At 38.6% G+C, this 18,371-nt stretch overlaps 1 protein-coding gene across 4 annotated transcripts in view; it reads right to left on the bottom strand.

Annotated features, from left to right (window-relative positions):
* Positions 1-18,371, bottom strand: part of INTS4 (integrator complex subunit 4) — a 92,832-nt gene that overhangs the window by 39,396 nt on the left and 35,065 nt on the right. For 2 of the 4 annotated variants that reach the window (XM_044752290.2, XM_070490618.1), the window contains 5 exons: positions 15,236-15,324; positions 14,112-14,232; positions 8,214-8,285; positions 6,274-6,448; positions 528-757 (listed from right to left, as the gene is read on the bottom strand). In XM_044752290.2, coding sequence (XP_044608225.1) covers positions 528-757; positions 6,274-6,448; positions 8,214-8,285; positions 14,112-14,232; positions 15,236-15,324 — 687 coding nt within the window. The remainder of the gene's footprint in view (positions 1-527; positions 758-6,273; positions 6,449-8,213; positions 8,286-14,111; positions 14,233-15,235; positions 15,325-18,371) is intronic. The other 2 variants (XM_014859667.3, XM_070490619.1) reach the window with 1 other exon arrangement.

Here is an 18,371-nt window from a genome sequence, read left to right as displayed (position 1 = left end):
ATCCCCTACCTTATCTATAGCCACTTCCCTCCCCTCCTCCATCTCTTCCACTCTATGACACTATGACAATTAATTCCTTTTAATTCCTTGAATACATCATACTCACTCTTACCCCTGGGTCTTTAGACATTGCTCCTTCTGTTTGGTACCTTTCCATTCTCCATCAGTGCCACTCCTTCCAAGTAAAAAGCCTCATTAAGTCCTACTCCTCCTTCAAGTGTCCACTACAACACTCCTTCTTTCTTCTCTATCTCCCCAATCTTTCCTCAGACAATTCAGATTAGCTACTCTCTGTATTCCCAGTGCACCATATCCTTTCCTGATCATAGCAATACCAAGTGTTATTTGAATTTCCTATTTAACAGTCAGTCTCCATCTTAGGGGAGCTGTGCGATGAGAAGGCAGAACTGTGCTGCCTATATACTAGTATATCACCAATACCTAGGACAACACCTGGTTTAAAAAAAAAAAAAGTGGCATTCAGTAGGTATTGCTGAAGAAAGGAGCAACAAACTGTAAACGCTCACCTCTAACACAGCCAGGACAGTGTCAAGCTGATCCTCTCGGAGGGTGATATTGTTAGAGATTTTTCTCATGGTATGTATGGACTGCAGACGTACTTCCTCAATTTCATCATTGAACATGTCAACCAGGAAATCCAGGCACTTCTCAGCAAAAGAGGGTGAAGATTGGGCCAGCATGCAGAGAGCCTCCACAGCAGCAATGCGGACCTCTAGAGAAAAGGGGACAAAGAAAACTGCACATCAAGTTAAGACCTGTGGGAAAGATCTAAGAAAGATGTTTTCTCATTCAAGTTCTCCTCACTCTCTGCTCCTCTCTCTACAAGCTCTCTCTGGGAGATCTCCTCCTGCCCACGGAGTCAGCTACCACCTTCACACTGACCTAAGAGCAAGGACTTTAGTGTCACAGGGACTAAGGTTTACATCCTGACTCTGCAGACTTGTGATCAAGTCACACATCTGTCTCCATTAACGGAATTTCTTCACAAACTAAGTTATCTTATTTACCTCAGTATTCCAACTACAGTAAAGTACTTTCTAAAAAGGCAGTTTTTAAATAATAATACTGTTAAAATTAAAACAGGCTAGATATCATCACTCTCATGTTAGAGATAAGATTCAGCAAAGTGAATTAACTTACCTCAAAGTGAGTAAGAGCAGAGATAAGACTAGTACCCAGGTCTGCTGATTCTAGACTAGCATCACAAAGTGGGGTTAAGGAATGATGGAGGTCTTGCAGTGAATCGTGAAGAATAATCCCTCCAATAACTTGGAGAGTGATCTCAAATAAGTAACTTAACTTCCCAGTACCTCAATTTTCTCATCTGTTAAATCGAGATAATACCCATTTTCTTAGAGGTGTTCAAAGGACTAAATCACATAATACAGGTAAAGCACATAGCACACTGCCTGGCATATGTTAAAAGCTCAACAAATATTAGCTATGGCATAGGTAAGGGTCTCGTAAGCACCTTGAAAACAGAGGCATGTCTTCTACCTCTCTGCACGCTCAGAACTTGTAAGAGTAAAGCCACTGAGTCCAGGAGGCCCTTTGTTCCCTCACTAACAATGTTTCCTGAATGTGTACTACAGGCCAAGCCCTGTGCCAAGTGCTGGGAGACAGAGAGGAGAGATGACTAAGCTACAGACAATGCTCACAAGACTTCCAAACACGCTTGTTTGTTCCAGTGGCTCGCATATGGTTCTGCAACAAAATGTATACTTTCACAAAAGAAAAGAAAAGAAAAACACTCAAATTGTGGTTAAAACTCACAAATATAATTTGGCTTTTGTATAAGAATGGTTTTATAGACACTTTAAAAGCAGAATTACTACATTAAAGGGAGATGACTCAGATTTTTCTTGGTAGTTATGAATTCCTCCTTTTCATCAGAGGGGAAGGATCTGCTCCACTTCACAATAATGTAATTTAAACATGAAACTTTTAATAATTACAAAGCAAGCCAGAGATGGCCCCAAATGTGTTAACTACTGATTCTTCTTCCTAGGGCTTTAACCATTACAGCACACAGACTCATGTGTAACTCTTGCAAGTCTATGAAGGGAATCACAGAGAAACTTTTGATCAGCATGACGTAATCAGTATGACCTGAACTGATGCAATTCTGAGCAAAAGCAAAGAAACTTGGTATTTTACATTGCATGCACAGCCCGGTACAGGCAAGTAAATTAACAATTTCTAATGCACTTTTTGGAATGTTTAAATTACATTACAGTCTCCTTAAGGGTCCAGGGCAGAGAAAAGGAGTTGGCTATGCTAGTGGGGAAAAAAAAAAAAGAAAAAAGACTGATCCTCTGGGATCTTAACATGCGTAATCAGATCCTGACTTTGCTACTTACTAGCTTTATGCTTAGTACTAAAGATACAAAAATGAACAAGAACAAGACTGTCTCCCAGCACCTACAGACAAGAATAGTTAACTGCATTACAGAACGACAAGTGGTACAATGGAAAAGCACAGGAGTACACGAAAATGCAGAAGACGCACACAGCCCACTCAACAGGATCAGAGGCAGCTTTCTAGAACAAGTGACCCCTAAAACAACATCTGAAGGAGTTGCTAGGCCAATGGAAAGGAAAAAGGCCTTTCTAAGCAGAGGAACCGCATGAACAAAGGCCCAGTAGGGAGGGATAACATGAAATGAGAAGACACTACACTAGAGTCCACAGTCAATGAAATAAGGTGGCATTTCATTCCCAGCGATGTGTCCTTAAACCCTTATTTACCCCGAATTTTATAAATATGAGAAAATTAGGAAGCTGCCATACCTGATGCAGATTATGATCTACTCACTTTCCAAAATTAAATTCCTTTAATCAAATCTCAGTGACAAACTGACCACTGTAGAACTAAACCACATAAACATTAATAGTAAAGAAATCCAAATGTAGAAACTAAACAAAGCAAAAGTGCTGGTAGAAACAAAATAAAATAGATGCTAGTTACTTGTCTTAGGATAAAATGGGTTTTAATAACTGCACTTCCTTATTAACTAATACCATTTAAATTATAACTCTTGTATCAAGTTCATAGAGAACAAAGAAGCAGAGGCAGATTTCACTAATTTCTATTTATACAGAAAACCTTACAGCAAATTGGATACGGTAACCCAATTCTTATATCCACTAGTAGAAAATTATCTTTCAAAAGTAATCTTCTTGCCCTTCTGAGAAGCAGCTCTATTGCGAGGCAATTTTTATAGGCATTTTAAAGATCTGAGTTCTAATCCTCTGACACAAATTTATTGTAAAATTTGGACAACCAACACTGTTTCCCCAGGTCTGTTACCCTCACTGAAAATGAGGAGAATGGAATCAATTATCTCAAAGTACTGACATTCTGTGATCTATGTGAGACAGACAGCATCATATTATGGAAATCACAAGAGCTTTTCAGGACTTCTATTACTGGCTAAGATGGAATAACAAGGGCCAGATTTATCTTTCCACTGAAACAACTAAAAACAAAGACAAAATATATGAAACACCAGTATTCAACACACCGGACACCAAGCAAGAAAGGGCGGTGATCCCTGAGAGATGGGAAATAAATGAGGTGAACGCTATGATTACACCAGATTACTGTATGGAGAGAGTTTCCAGGTTGCAGGTCTCCCTGAGTTGAGAAGACAGAGCGGGGCCAGCTCCGTGGCCGAGTGGTTAAGTTCGCACGCTCCACTGCAGTGGCCCAGGGTTCGGATCCTGGGCGCAGACATGGCACCACTCGTCAGGCCACGTTAAGAAGGCGTCCCACATCCAACAACTAGAAGGACATGCGACTAAGATATACAACTGTGTACAGGGGGGGTTTGGGGAGATAAAGCAGAAAAAAAAAAAAAAAAGATTGGCAACAGTTGTTAGCCCAGGTGCCAATCCTTAAAAAAAAAAAAAAAAGAAGACGACAGAGCTGGGAGTCTGGAAAGGCCATGTGGCTAGAGTTCATAGGGCAGAGCACAGAAAGGAGAGAAATGCATGCAAGGAGAGAGCTTGGGAGATCTGCAGAGGATCCTCCTCAAGTCTCTAGCTGAGTTCTGATCTGTGAGGGAACTATCCAAGGTCTGAGAAAGAACCACTCAACAGGATTAGAGGGAACAATCTCCAAAGCTCACACATAGGCTTCAACTGCTTTTTCAGAAGAGTTTGTTTCAGTAGTGGAGAAAAATATACCCTAAACTAAATGTTGCTTGGGTCCTGCCTATCAAAACTTAAAAATAAGACCTGAATTAATTGCATCCCAGAAAAAAGCTCAAGAATATTTACAGGAATATAACAATGTTCAGCATCCAATAAAGTATAATTCACGATGTCTGGCATCCAATCAAGAATTACTAGGCATGCATAGAAGCAGAAAAATATAATCCATAATGTGGATTGATTAATCCATAATCAATCAAAACCAACCCAGAAATCACACAAATAATAGACCTAGTAGACAAGAACATTAGGACAGTCACTGTAAATGCATTCTCTGTTGACAAAGTGAAAAGACTAAGCAGGTTAAGTAGAGACATGGAAGATACTAAACCCAAAGATCCAAATTCTAATCAAACTTCTAGAGATGAAACCCACAATGTCTGAGATGAAAAATACACTGGATGGGATTAAGAGTAGATTAGACATTGCAAAAGAAAAGATCAATAAACTCTAAGACAAAGCAATAGATATTACCCAAAGTGAAAAAAAGAGAAAAAACACTAGGAGGAAAAAAAAAGACTAGAGCACCAATGAGCTGCAGGACAACCTCAGCAGCCTAATACAGGCCTATCTCATTTTATTGTGCGTTCCTTTATTGTCCTTTGCAGATATTGCATTTTTTATAAGACCCTCCACCAGCAAAAAAGATTATGACTAGGTGAAGACTCAGATGATGGCTAGCATTTTTTAGCAATAAAATTTTATGGCTTTTCTTAGTGAGAAAGATTGGCCCTGAGCTAACATCTGTTGCCAATCTTCCTCTTTTTGCTTAAGAAAGACTGTTCTGAGCTAATGTATGTGCCAGTCTTCCTCTATTTTATATGTGGGACACCACCACAGCATGGCTTATTGAGCAGTGTGTGAGTCCGCACCCGGGATCCAAACCTGCAAAACCTGGGCCACTGAAGCAGAGAGCACAAACTTAACTGGTATGCCACCAGGCCAGTCCCAGCAATAAAGTATTTTTTAATTATGATATGTATAGTGTTTTTTTAGATGTAATGCTATTGCACACTTAAAAAACTACAGTATAATGTAAACATAACTTTTATATACACCAGGAAACCAAAAACATCATGTGACTTGCTTTATTGTGATATTTGCTTTATTGCAGTGGTCTGAAACTGAACCCCCAATATCTCTGAGGTATGCCTATACATACGTAATTGGAATCTCCAAAGGAGTGTGGGGCCAGAAAAATATTTAAAGAAACAATGACCAAAGATTTTCCAAATGAGACAAAAACTATAAACCCATAGGTCCAAGAAGCTCAACAAATTCCAAGCATAAGAAACATGAAGAAAACTACACCAAGATACATAACTAAATTGCTTAAAATCAGTGATAGAGAGAAAAATCTCAAAAACAGCTAGAGGAAAAAGATACATCACGTACAGAAGAACAAAGATAAAAAGTGACAGAAGACTTCTCAAAAGAAACAATGCAAACTGGAAAACTGTGGAACAACATCTTTAAAAGACCGGGGGGAAAAACCCTATTAATCTACAATTCTATTCCCAGTGAAAATATCTTTAAAAAATGAAGGTGAAATAAAGTCTTCATTTGTCATACAAAGGCTTTGAAGTCAAACATACTTGGATTTAAAACTTGCTTCTGTCTCTTACTATCTGGGTGACTCATAACAAGTTATTGTTGTTAACAGTATTGATATAAATTTTTACTATCAATTATTAAGTGTTTACTATAAACGAGTCAAGTATTGGGCCAAGCATTTTATGTATATATCATCTCATTTAATTCTCACAATTCAGAAACACTTAGCATTAACCTTGTTTTATGGAAATGCTGGAATTTGAACCTAGATTGACTGAACCCAAAGTTCATGCTCTTAACCACTGTATCATACCACCTGGGCCTCAGTCTCTTCTGTTTGTAAAATTAAAATAGTAGTAGGCACTTCATAAAATGACTGTGAAGATTAAAACAAGACAATGCCTGTATATCACCCAGTACAATGCCTGACACACAGCAGTCACTCAGGAAATGGCACTGATAATATTATGCAGTCATACTTACCATACATCTCATCTTCCAATCCATGAACAAAGGCTCCACAAGCTCCTGACTCAATCAAGTTCACAGCCCCCGTATCTACTTCTTCCTTGGGAGCATCATCTCCCCACTTCCTGCCGCTGGAAAATTCCCCTGAACTGTAAAGCTCCTTGGCACGCTCATGTGCAGTGCGTTTCCTCTGTGGAGGATGACAGCAATTACCATTTGCGGTAGATTCATGAGGGAATAGTAAGATGAACCCCAAGCAGATGAGAAGGTAGGAAATAAGACTGCTCTCCAAGTTACATTTTTAATAAAAATACTCAATAGATCAGAGATTAAAGTAAGACCAAAGGCTCTCAGGTCTATCACAGCTGATAGTAACCTTATTTAAAAATAATAAACTCATTAAGATAGCGAAAGAATGTGGTGATCAGATGGGTGGTTATGTCTGCCCTGGCAACACAGGAAAGGGAAAATCAGAGAGGTAAATAATGGCAGTGTCTCTCCAAGCACCATCCTGAGTAGAAACTATGCTGGCCCCAGAGAAGAACTGTTTTCAGTCCCAGTAGAAGTCAGTCTCTATTTGGCAAAATCATGCTCTATTTGAGCAACACTGCGCTCACCAAGCAACCTTCTAGTAAATTCACTTTCTGCACAGACTGCGTAAGGGGGAATACACTGGCTGGCTAAAGTAAAGATCCAGTCCACTTGACAGCTACAGTTCTCATCATGAATGAATGAAGTGCCATTCTACTTTATACATCAGCCTCTTATGAACATTCTTGGTGTGAGTCCACATCCTCGTGGTTGATCATCTCAAAGGAACTTGATGAAATATAGCAATCTGAGCCTATAGGATGTAGGTCAGACCCAGCAGTAAAGTTTGTACCCTGTGATATGTCTTAAACACTTGTACTTCCCATTCCTCACCATTCACCATGAGCATGTCCCTCTTTACACTTCTACCCCAGTATACACAAAGAACACTTAATCACCAACCTCAAATGAAGGCTATGCCCTTCAGGAAAGCCATGTGGCAATGTTTAATGAAGCACAGATATCAGTTCCTCAATCATTCCTAAGAATTTATCTTACAGAACAACTCAAAGAAGAAAAAATCTAATATGCATGAAGATGATACTCTTTATGTGACTTATAATGGTGGGAAAATTAGAAGAATCTAAATGTGTAATGAAGGGCTAAAAAATGATAGCACATCTACTTAACAGAATATTAAGCTATCAGTAAAAATGAAGTTAGCAATATTAAAAAAAAACAAATGATGTAGTGATAAATATGAAAACCAGCAACTATACAATGATTCAGTGTTTAAAACATGCACAGGAAAAAGAACTGGGGAGAAATATATGAAAATAATGAAAGTCACTGTGTTAGAGTAGTGGGAACGTGGGTAAATTGTTTCCCTTTCCCTTCTATTTATCCAAGATTCTCTAACTCTTAATTTTTAAATTATGAAAATGATAATAAAGGTATTGACAATGAATGTTCATATCATATTCTCAGACTCATATTTGGTCCTGACAACTCTGTCAGAGAACTATCACAGTCAAGGCTTAAGGGCATTCCGTAAGAGGCATTTTGTTACTGTTCAGGGAAAGGATTTACTCACTCTCCCATGGGAACTGCTGTTGAAAAGGAGTCCTAAGATGTCAGACAATCTCACAAAATAAGACCAGACTTTTATAGTTTCCAACAGTTAATTTTGTTTCTTTTTGTAAAACACAACCTGTATAAAAGTATTCATTATAATAATTTAAAATTTAATGAAGTAACTTGTAATTTGGTTCAAGTTACTAAGATTTTACATTAAAATGTAATCTAGTCACCCTACATTAACTTAACAAATGCATGGGCTGCAAATTAAATCAACACAACTTGGCACATAGCTACACTGATGCTGGTTACAGAAACTGAGTTTAAACAACAAAGAATTCAGTTACCCTCAGATCTGACATCAGCTTCTTGTCAAGCGTTTGCTCCAAAAAATGAGAACTGACTTGCTCCATAGAGCCCTGTAAAAAGAAAAACATACAGAGCAAATTAAACAACTTCTAAGACCCGAACGTTATCTATTTTTTTTGGAGAAGACTAACCCAGAGCTAACATCTGCTGCCAATCCTCCTGTTTTTGCTGAGGAAGACTGGCCCTGAGTTAACATCCGTGCCCATCTTCCTCCATTTTACATGTGGGACGTCTACCACAGCATGGCTTTGCAAAGCAGTGCCATGTCCACATCCGGGATCCAAACCAGTGAACCCTGGGCCGCTGAAGCGGAACATGCGCACTTAACTGCTGCGCCACCGGGCAGGCCCCATGAACATTACCTTAAAATTCAAAGTTTGCAGCCAACTTAAACGCATAAAGATAACATTATTCTTGATAGCAAAGAGCCAATAGGTTCTGAATTATCAGGAAAACAACAACAACCTTAGCAGCAGCAGCAGCTAGCACCTAAATAGAGCCTACTACATGTCATGCACTGCTCTGAGTGCTTTACACATATATTAAACTCATCTATCTAATCTTCACTACAACCCTACGTAGTAAATACTATTATTAGTCCCATTTTCTATGTGGAGAAAAGAAGGCACAAAAAAATTAAGTAACTCATTCAAGGTCACAAGGAATGTAAAACATAGATCTGTGCTATAAACCCACGCTCCAGAATCCTTTGCCTTCACCACTACTACTCTCTCTCCATTGCTTTTCATTTCAGTCTTGCCATTCATTTGTTCATTCATTCACTCATTCAATAAAACAAATATTTATTTAGCAACCATTCCATTATATGCCTACAGTTACCAGGAACAAGAATACAAAAATAAAAAGATACCAATTCTACACTCAACAATCTCACAGACTAGTGAGGAAAACTGACAAGTAAAGCGATAACCGCATAATGGTATGAAATGTCATAATACACATTTATAAAGGGGGCTATGGGAACTCAGAAAAAAGCAGTATGGGGTGGAGGCAGGGAGAGGTATTTTGGGAATTGGAAATCACAAGGGCAAATGCATGAAGAGAGAATGCGATGTGGCAATCATTCAGTGGTTCTATAAGTGGAATATAGGATAGGGGTGCCAAAAATGAGGCAAAATAGATAGGTAGGGATCAGAGCATAAAGGGCCTTGTTTGTCATGGTAAAGAGTTTGCTTTATGAATAATAACCACATAATCTCTATTAAATATTTAAGGAGCTCACCAATGTACAAAATATTTTATGTGTATTTTAAAAATTTATCCCTCCCAATAATCCCATGAAGAATGTACATTATCCTCATTTTTGGATAAGAAATTGAGGCTAAGAGATTCAGTAACTTGCTCATTTCAAATAAGGGAGAAACACAGTCAGATTTACACCTCACAAACAGTATCTTGGCAGCAATGTGGCTAATGGACCAGAAGGAATCAAAATGAAGCAGACAGACCAGTTAGGAGGCCATTAGAGCAGGTCCTAGACATTCTTAAGGAATGTATTAGAGACCTTCTCTTATTCCCAAGTTAGTAAATATGGAAATGCCTCTACAAGCTCAGACTTTTTCTCCAATCACATATTCCACAAAAAGTTACATGTTCTTTGGGAATATCTTTACCCAAGTTAACGCCTTTCCTACAACTCTAGGACAGCAACTGTTGTATTGTTCTGACTTAAGTAGTTTCAAAACCACTTTTTCGGGGCCAGCCCTGTGGCTAAGTGGTTAGGTTCACGGGCTCCACTTTGCTGGCCCAGGGTTTCACCGGTTCGGATCCTGGGCGCAGACATGGCACCACTCGTCAGGCCACGTTGAGGTGGTATCCCATATGCCAGAATTATAAGGACCCACAACTAAAAATATACAACTAGGTACCAGGGGGCTTTGGGGAGAAAAAGGAAAAATAAAATCTTTAAAAAGAAAAAACCAAAAACACTTTTTCTTATTCTTATGTGGTACAGTTTGTTACATAGATCTGAGCTAATACCAAATCTAACATTCATTTTTCAAGACAAAACATCAGTTTTATGAACAAAAAGTATAAATTTTGAAGATCTCCTCACTTTCTCTTTAGTTTTACCACCAGCGCTAACAGTGGGCTTTTTAAGGAGCATTTTTTTTCTACAAAGAACGAAAGTTTTAATGACTTCACAGTACTGTGATTACCGTAATCTATAGTCTCAATGCCCTCCTCCAATGCCTTCAGCTGAGCTCTCTCGACAGTAGCTATTCAAATTCCAGTCTCAAAAAAATTATGTATCATTACTTGTAACAAATTTCCACTGTTATCTAAGAATAGCTAAAACTTTCCATTTTAAATCCACCAACACCAAGACCTTTACAGCATAGTAATGCACTTGAAAAATGGTGAGACCGGAAAGATTACAGGCCCAGTGGGAACAGAAAACGGATAGATTCGAGGGATGTCAAGAAGGTAGAACTGATAAGAGTTGATGACTCAGTGGACATGGGTCATCGAGAAAGGATTCCCAAAGGCCTCTGGGTTCTAACTGGGTAAATGATGGCATCATTAATGAAAGCACAGGAGGAGCAGATTTGGACCAAAAAGATAACGAGCCTATCATAAAGTGTATCTCGCCAATCAGAAAAACATCTACATTCTTGTCTACTTTAACCAAGACAAATATATTCAGGTAAAATTTCTCCAACTGTACGACTACCACTACTTAAAAACATCTATTTATATAAACACTAAGAAAACCATGATATTTAACAAACAAGTGTGCCAAACTTGCTTTCAGAGCAGAAACTGCTCAATTAGTATAATAACATAAATCTATGCCTTCCTTGTTTATTCCAATTTTAAGGTTCCCAGCCTCTATCCAATTAGGTGATAAAAAGAGAAGCAGACCAAAAAACAAAGATTGATTACTATGTGAGATGTAAAATTGCCACTAACTAAGACATCTGCATTTACCCTGGGAAAGATTAGCCCTGGGCTGATCTTTACAGACATATTATCCTACAATCTAATTGTCTGAAAATGTTATAATTTTTAAGGTAAAAGACTTCTGGAGGCTTATAAATAAGGTTTAACTCTTACTGAATAAGAGAAATTAAACATCTTAAAATGAAATCATTGAGGGGCCAGCCCAGTGACATAGTGGTTAAGTTCACGTGCTACGCTTCGGCACCCCACAGTTCACGGGTTCGGATCCCGGGGGCAGACCTACACACCACTCATCAAGCCATGCTGTGGCAGCATCCCACATACAAAATAGAGGAAGACTGGCACAGATGTTAGATCAGCAATAATCTTCCTCAAGCAAAAAGAGCAAGACTGGCAACAGATATTAGCTCAAGGCCAATCTTCCTCATCAAAAAAAAAAGAAGAAGAAGTCATTGAACTAAAGACCCTATTCTAGATAGAATGTCAACTACTATGATTAATTTCAAAGTAGTGACTGTATCCTAAATAGTCTCATGGAGCTGTGCACTTGGAAATCAAGTTTCTTTGCCTCATTAGGGCAGTTATGTATACCAAAAACCAACGTTTTACATGGTTTTGAATTTTCTGATATAGTCCACATCCGAAATTTTTCATGCTGCTATGAGCCAAGGAGAATGGGGATTGTTCATTTTCTGTGCAAGGACTTAAGCCTAAAGCCTTATCATTTCATTTGAGTCCTTGAAGAGCCTGGCTTCTGCTTTCCTCTTGAGCTTGAGCTTTACCTTGTTACACATCCCCTACTTTGAACATTATCTCCCCACATCAAGAACCACTGAACTTCTCGTAGTTTACACAATAATAGTATGCATGATATTGTATTCTTTCTGTATCTCTGCTCATATTTTCTCCTTCCCTACTTCTTTACCTAGCTAACTCATACTCATCTTTCCAAACTCAGCTCAGAAATCACCTTCTCCAAGAAGCCTCTGTGGTTATGTTACGTGCTCTTTCCTAGGAGTACCAGTTATTATAATTAACTGATTGCCTATGTCAACCTACCAGACTATCCACTCTTTCAAAGACATAGACTATATACTATGCTCAGTGTTTGTCTACTTGATGAACATGTGGTCTAAAGACCACATGTAGTTCACTCAGTCACAGGTTTGTCCACTCAAGAACTGGAGTGGGGGAGTTTACCTCTTAGCTTCCAGCTTAGCTGGAACTAGTAAACCAGCAGGGCCTTAGCTGCACAACCGTAGCTCCCAGCGTGTAACTGGACTCTCAAAAGGAAGGGATCCGACATGGGCTTTAGATCATGAAGTGTAAATGAAGTGTCATTTACTATCTATGTGGCCTTGGACAATGCTAAGCCTTAGTTTTATTATTTATAAAATGAATAACATAGTATCTACCTCATGGAGTTTAAAAGGATTAAAAATTACTTGCAAAAAGTGAGCATGTATATGCACGTATGTATGTATAAATGCAGGTGTGCCTGTGTATAAGGAAGTGGGTGTGTATGTGTGTATGACGAAAAGTGTCTAGCTTAGTAGGCTAAGAACGCTATAAATAATAAGAATTATTATCAGTAAGTTTAGAGTATTAACTACTTTTGAAGTACAAACATAATTATTTATATAATTTTGAGCTGTTTGGATTTGAAATCACTGAAATTATAACACAAAGTACTTGACACGTTAGAGTCATCTGTCATTGAATTATTCCTCTGAAACACTACCCCCTACACACACATACAGACATGCAGCACACTGTAGATGCTCAGGAAAAGCTGAATGAAAGAATCTGATGAATGATTAGATTGCTCTGGATTTTAAAATATTTACAAATCAAAACAAAGCTTTAAAATGTGAATTTAAAAATAAAATCAATAACTGGCTTAACACTATATTTTATTACGGACAAGCAATATAATCTATAAACAGGAAATAATGAAACCATCCAGATTCCTTATTATCCCACGAAAATGCTTCACACAGGTTTTAGCAGTCACCTCATAAACGTTGTCATAGAACTAGGTTATCACTGGATCTGTGTCCAGTACAGTCAGGTCCAAAGTATTTAGCCAACGGTCATACCAAGATCAGCAAAGTTGGAGGCCCTCAAAAGGGAGGTGTCCAAAAAAGAATCTCAGATTTTCTTGCTGTGATGTTTATACAAATTTTTACAGATACTTATATCTATTTATATAGTATATATAACCGCCCCCACCATCCCACACAGTATTTTACAATTTATTAACATTTTCATAGACAGTATCTCATTTGAGCATCATGACAACCCTGTGAGGTAAACATGAGAGATATTACCCACTTAACAGATGAGGAAACTAAGATCAAGTGACATGTCCAAGATAACACAGCTATAAAATAAGGCTGAGTATTGGACCAACACCCTTTCTTCTGTAAGACAGTCTATCTCTGAAAAGTTAAAATTTGTTTACAAATGAACTGAGTCCCTAAAGGCAAAACAGTAGGAAAGTACCATGCTAAAAGTCAGGAGATTAGTATCTGAAGCCAGGCTACAACTTTCTATTTGTATAAGTTAGATAATTTACTTAAGTTCTCAGAGCCTCAGTTTTCTCACCAGCAAAACGGGAATAACAGCATCTATCTTGAAGGGTTACTGTGAAGAGTAAATGAGATAACGCAAAGGGCCTCATAGCAAAGTATCTAGGCTATAAGAGGTGCTTAGTAAATGGTAGCAACCAGGCCTTGGCTGTCTCATATGCCAGTAAATTTAAATAGGATTATCTTTAAGTTTTTTCTAGTTCTAAAAGACTACTTCTCCACGGGAAGGAAGCCACCTCTTTCTGTTTTAAGAAATACTAGAGCTTCTAAAAATGAGTTAAACCTGTCCCTATCTATAGTTTCTCAAAATGTTGTAGAAGTGTAATAGGAAAAGTTTTGATTAAATAAAGTATAACTTACCAATAACTTTGCAGCTTGAACTCGAACCACCCAGGAGCCATCACTGACCATGTGACAAATTTTTCCAAATGCATCATCAACTAAGCGAATTTCTTCATTAGAAGAAGGAATGGGGACAATGCTAAATTAAAAGAAACCACAAATGACAAAATATAGGCCTAATGCTGCCAGTTCAAAAAACTGAGAATGACCAAGGAAAATAGGCACAAATTGAAACAATTAAATAATTCAAATCCTAGAATGACAAAATACATTTCATATTAAACAAATCACTACGGTAGCACGAACCAACCCTTTTAGTTGCACTGCAAATATTCAGTGTCTTGAATAAAAGTGTTTAACCTACGAAAGGTTCAAAGATTTATGAAGATACCAAAAACCTGCCACCAGACAGTATTTTGTATCTTAAAGTTTATTCTCTCCTATAGTTACATTGCTGTCAATATAGTAGATTTCAGAATAAATCAATATAAAACGTACTTGTAAATTCGCTCCTAAAAGGAGAAACAATTTCCAATTAGTCTTTTTTTTTTTGGTGTCTATAGGTTTATCAACTCATTCTGGTTTTCCAATTTCAGCAGGCAGTTTAATGAAGAGGAAAAAACAGTTCTTTTTCCTATAGAAAGAACTCTTCTATAACATAGAGTAATATTCATCTCTCCATCTTAAAAAATCACTGTGAAAATAAATGATTTAATTACTGTGAAAATATTTTTAGCCAGGAAAACACTACACAGGTGATCATTATTATCAAAGTCACCTGGTATCTTTATCTGGCATTTGTATTTATTAAACGAGCCCCAAACAATTTTAAAGATTAAGGCGGGGGGTGTGAGTGGCTGGAAAGGACTTGAGAAAGATAGTCCAATCTCTTCATTTATAGATGAGGTGGTTGGGACTCATAGAGGTGAAGTATCTTTCCCAGGGTACATAGAAAGTTCATGACAGAGCTGAAAAACAAGGACCAGGCATCCTAATTTTCAGGGTCTGTGCTTTTTCCCTCTTCCACACTGCCATCCAAAAATCTAACCAACATTGCTTTTCTGGAGGTGGGCTTTTTGCATGGTGGGAGGAGAGAAAAATGGCTTGGCAATGAACAAAAGCTGGTTTACACCCACACTGACCTTTCAGGATAGAGCTGACTGACAACCCAGATAAGCTGGACTGCAGCACTGCGCACTTGTTCATAGTCATCAGAGAGCAATTTACAGGCCTGCAAACAAGGATTCCAGAAGTCTGTTAGTTCTCTGTCCTTCCAGGTGATGTCTAAACTCTTCAAAATGAAGATAGGGCGGTTGGATAAGGATGCCAATCAAAATAACTTGTAGGTGGTTTTAACTTCTTCAGTCTTTGCCCAACAAAGAATTCTTGGCCTCTATCAGCTGCTCTGGCTGTGTTCTGAATGTGCACCCTCCCACCCCATGTCTGAAAGCAGAACCACAGACTGACAGACAGCACGAAAGCCATCTAGAATAGCATCAATCCTAGCAAAGCCTGCTGGGAGCCCACAGTGCTGCTCTTACAGCCTCAAACCCAAAGATGGGTTTTTTCCCCTATCTGTAAAATCAAAGCACAAATTTCTGACTGACAATCCATCTGAAAACTCAAGCACTCCAAATAAATGTACAATTTTAATGCTAAGCTGCCAAAAGAGGCCAGATTTTTCTGTCTTACTTTGGTCTGAAATGGAATATCCATAGTCCATCTATAGTCATGGCAACACCCTAGACTTCAACAACACCCAGAACTACTCCATTTCTGAAATTTAAAAATCCTATATTCATGCTCTGACCATAACATGCTACTCCACCAGCTCTTCCAAGTCCATGTCTTAACCATCACACCTGCTTTTCAATCCCACTTAACCTACCTATCCATTTAACCAGCATTTCTCAACCTTGGCACTACTGACATTTTGGACTAGCCAATTCTTTGTTGCGAGGGGCTGTCCTATAGATTGTAACATGTTAAGCAGCACCCCTGGCCTCTACCCTGGAGATGGTTGTAGCACTGCACCCTCTCTCTCCCAGTAGTTGCAATAATCCAAAATATCTCCAGACACTGCCAATGTGCCTGGGGAGCAAAATCACCCTGGTTGAGAGCCACTACTTTAATCCCATCCTTTTTCTCCAAATGAACCACCTTCTCTTTGCTCCATACCCTTCCATTACTCCAGTCTCCTGACAGCACTGTCAGCATCATCATACACAACGCCCTCAGGATTTCTGCTACAGCTGCTCTACAAACCCAAGACCTTCTCTACTCCTCACAAGGGCTGCAGAGCACTGGCAAAGATGACCACACTCTCCAGGGGATGGGTGGCTCATCATCACTAACCTTATTGACCCTACTCTGAAATCTTTTACACCCCTGCTTTCCACTTCCATTTCTCAAGACAGCTTTTATTAACCTCCTCCTCAGGACCCCTGTCCCACTACCAGCATAAGGTGACTTGCCTATGTGAGAAAAATCAAGGTTCTCAGGCATAAACTCTCTCAACTATTCCATAACAGTCATAAATTCATTTATACTTGTATTCTCCCACATCTTGTTTCCTCAATATCTGAGGAAGAAGTGTACTTTCTAGTTTCTAAACCTTCTACTTTTGCTATGGATCCCTTCATTTCCTCACACAGGCCTCCCTTTACCATCCTCCAAAATACCTCTTCTTTGTGATTGTCTATGATAGCACCTATTTATTTACTTCACAATACTACTCATATGCTATAATTATTGTATTTATTTGTTAATTGCCTGTCTTACCCATGAGAATCTAGAGGACATGGATCTTATCTAACATGCTTGGCAATGCACAACCAGCCTTAGATATTCACTCATGTTTGCTGGATGAGTCAGCTCATGAATCTGATTTTCTACCTCAAGGAACTTATTCCACCATTTATTCCCCCTGTCTCTTCTACCATCAACTTCTCCCAAAACACTGGCTCTCCCTTCAACATATAAACACACTTAGCAACTACATTTAAAATACAAAAACTCTCTCTTAATCCTATGCCCCCTTCTACCATCTTCCATCCTGCTTTCCTATCATAGCCAAGTTTCTTTATAGTTGATAATCACTGTTAAACCACCTCACCTCAACTGACTCTAATCTGGTTTACATTCCTGCTAAAACTGTTCTCTTCAAACTCACTAACGGCCACTTTGTTGCTAAATCCAAAGGGTAGATTTCAGTCCTATCCTAATTGACTTCTCACCAGCATTTGACACTGCTGACTATGAGAACTCCCTCTTGCCTTTTCTGGAATATATTTTTCTTCCTCTTCCATCTGGCTGCTCTCAGTTCCATTCTAGGGCTCCTTTCTTCTGTTCACCTCTTCAATGTTGGACCTTACCCATGGCTCCATCCTTGGTCTCTTCCAATTTTTTTACTCTCCTTAGGTATACGTATGCACCTTAGACATTGATAAGTCCAAATATCCACCTCCAGCTCTGATCTCTCCTGTGCGCCAGACCTTCACAACTATCCACTTGCCTAGAATTCTCCTCATGGGTGTCCCACCAACCCTTTAAATGCAACATAACCAAGACAACTCATTATGGTACCTAATCCTACCTTATATCTCAAATCTTCCACCACCATTCCACTGTCATTCCCTTGAGGCCCTCACCATTGCCAGCCTAGTTAACTGACACAGTCTTATGCTACTAAACCTCTAAATCATCTGACTAACTCTTCTTCCTCTGAGTCCTTACTTTTCAAGCTTCTTTTAACTATTTGGCTTCCCATTACTTTTCCTTTAGGAAGAGAAGGTGCTGGTCACATCAACATAACCGTTCTGAACTCATTCTACTTCATTTTGTAAAAGAATAAATTTGGTTTACACATCAGTCACAGGGGCTTGGCTAGTTATCATCTTCCTCTAAAAGACAAAACCACTCTTGGTAATCTGGTTTCTGAGCATGAATTCAGATTGCTTGTCTCTAAATTCATGCAATTATTCTATAAGAGAACTACTACCTTATAAGGCCTTTTGGTTAGGGAATCAATCAGCTTCTCCTAGTGATACTATAACTTCATTGTGCCTTTCTTTACCAATATAACAATCACATGGTATCTTTTTTATCCTATGATATCATGGTCTTGGTCATCCTTCTCCAGAAATATTCTAGTTTGTTAAGTGTGGTGCCCAGAACTGCTTCATGTTTGGACCAACCAACCAACCAAAGATCAGCAAGATTACCACTTTCCTTATGCTGAACACTACACTTCTCTTTGTGTACTCTGGTATTTATACT

This window comes from Equus asinus, chromosome 20 (assembly GCF_041296235.1).
Source record: "Equus asinus isolate D_3611 breed Donkey chromosome 20, EquAss-T2T_v2, whole genome shotgun sequence".
NCBI lineage: Eukaryota > Metazoa > Chordata > Mammalia > Perissodactyla > Equidae > Equus > Equus asinus.
The sequence above is the reverse complement of the archived record's forward strand: the minus strand, read 5'-3'. Positions and strand labels throughout refer to the sequence as shown.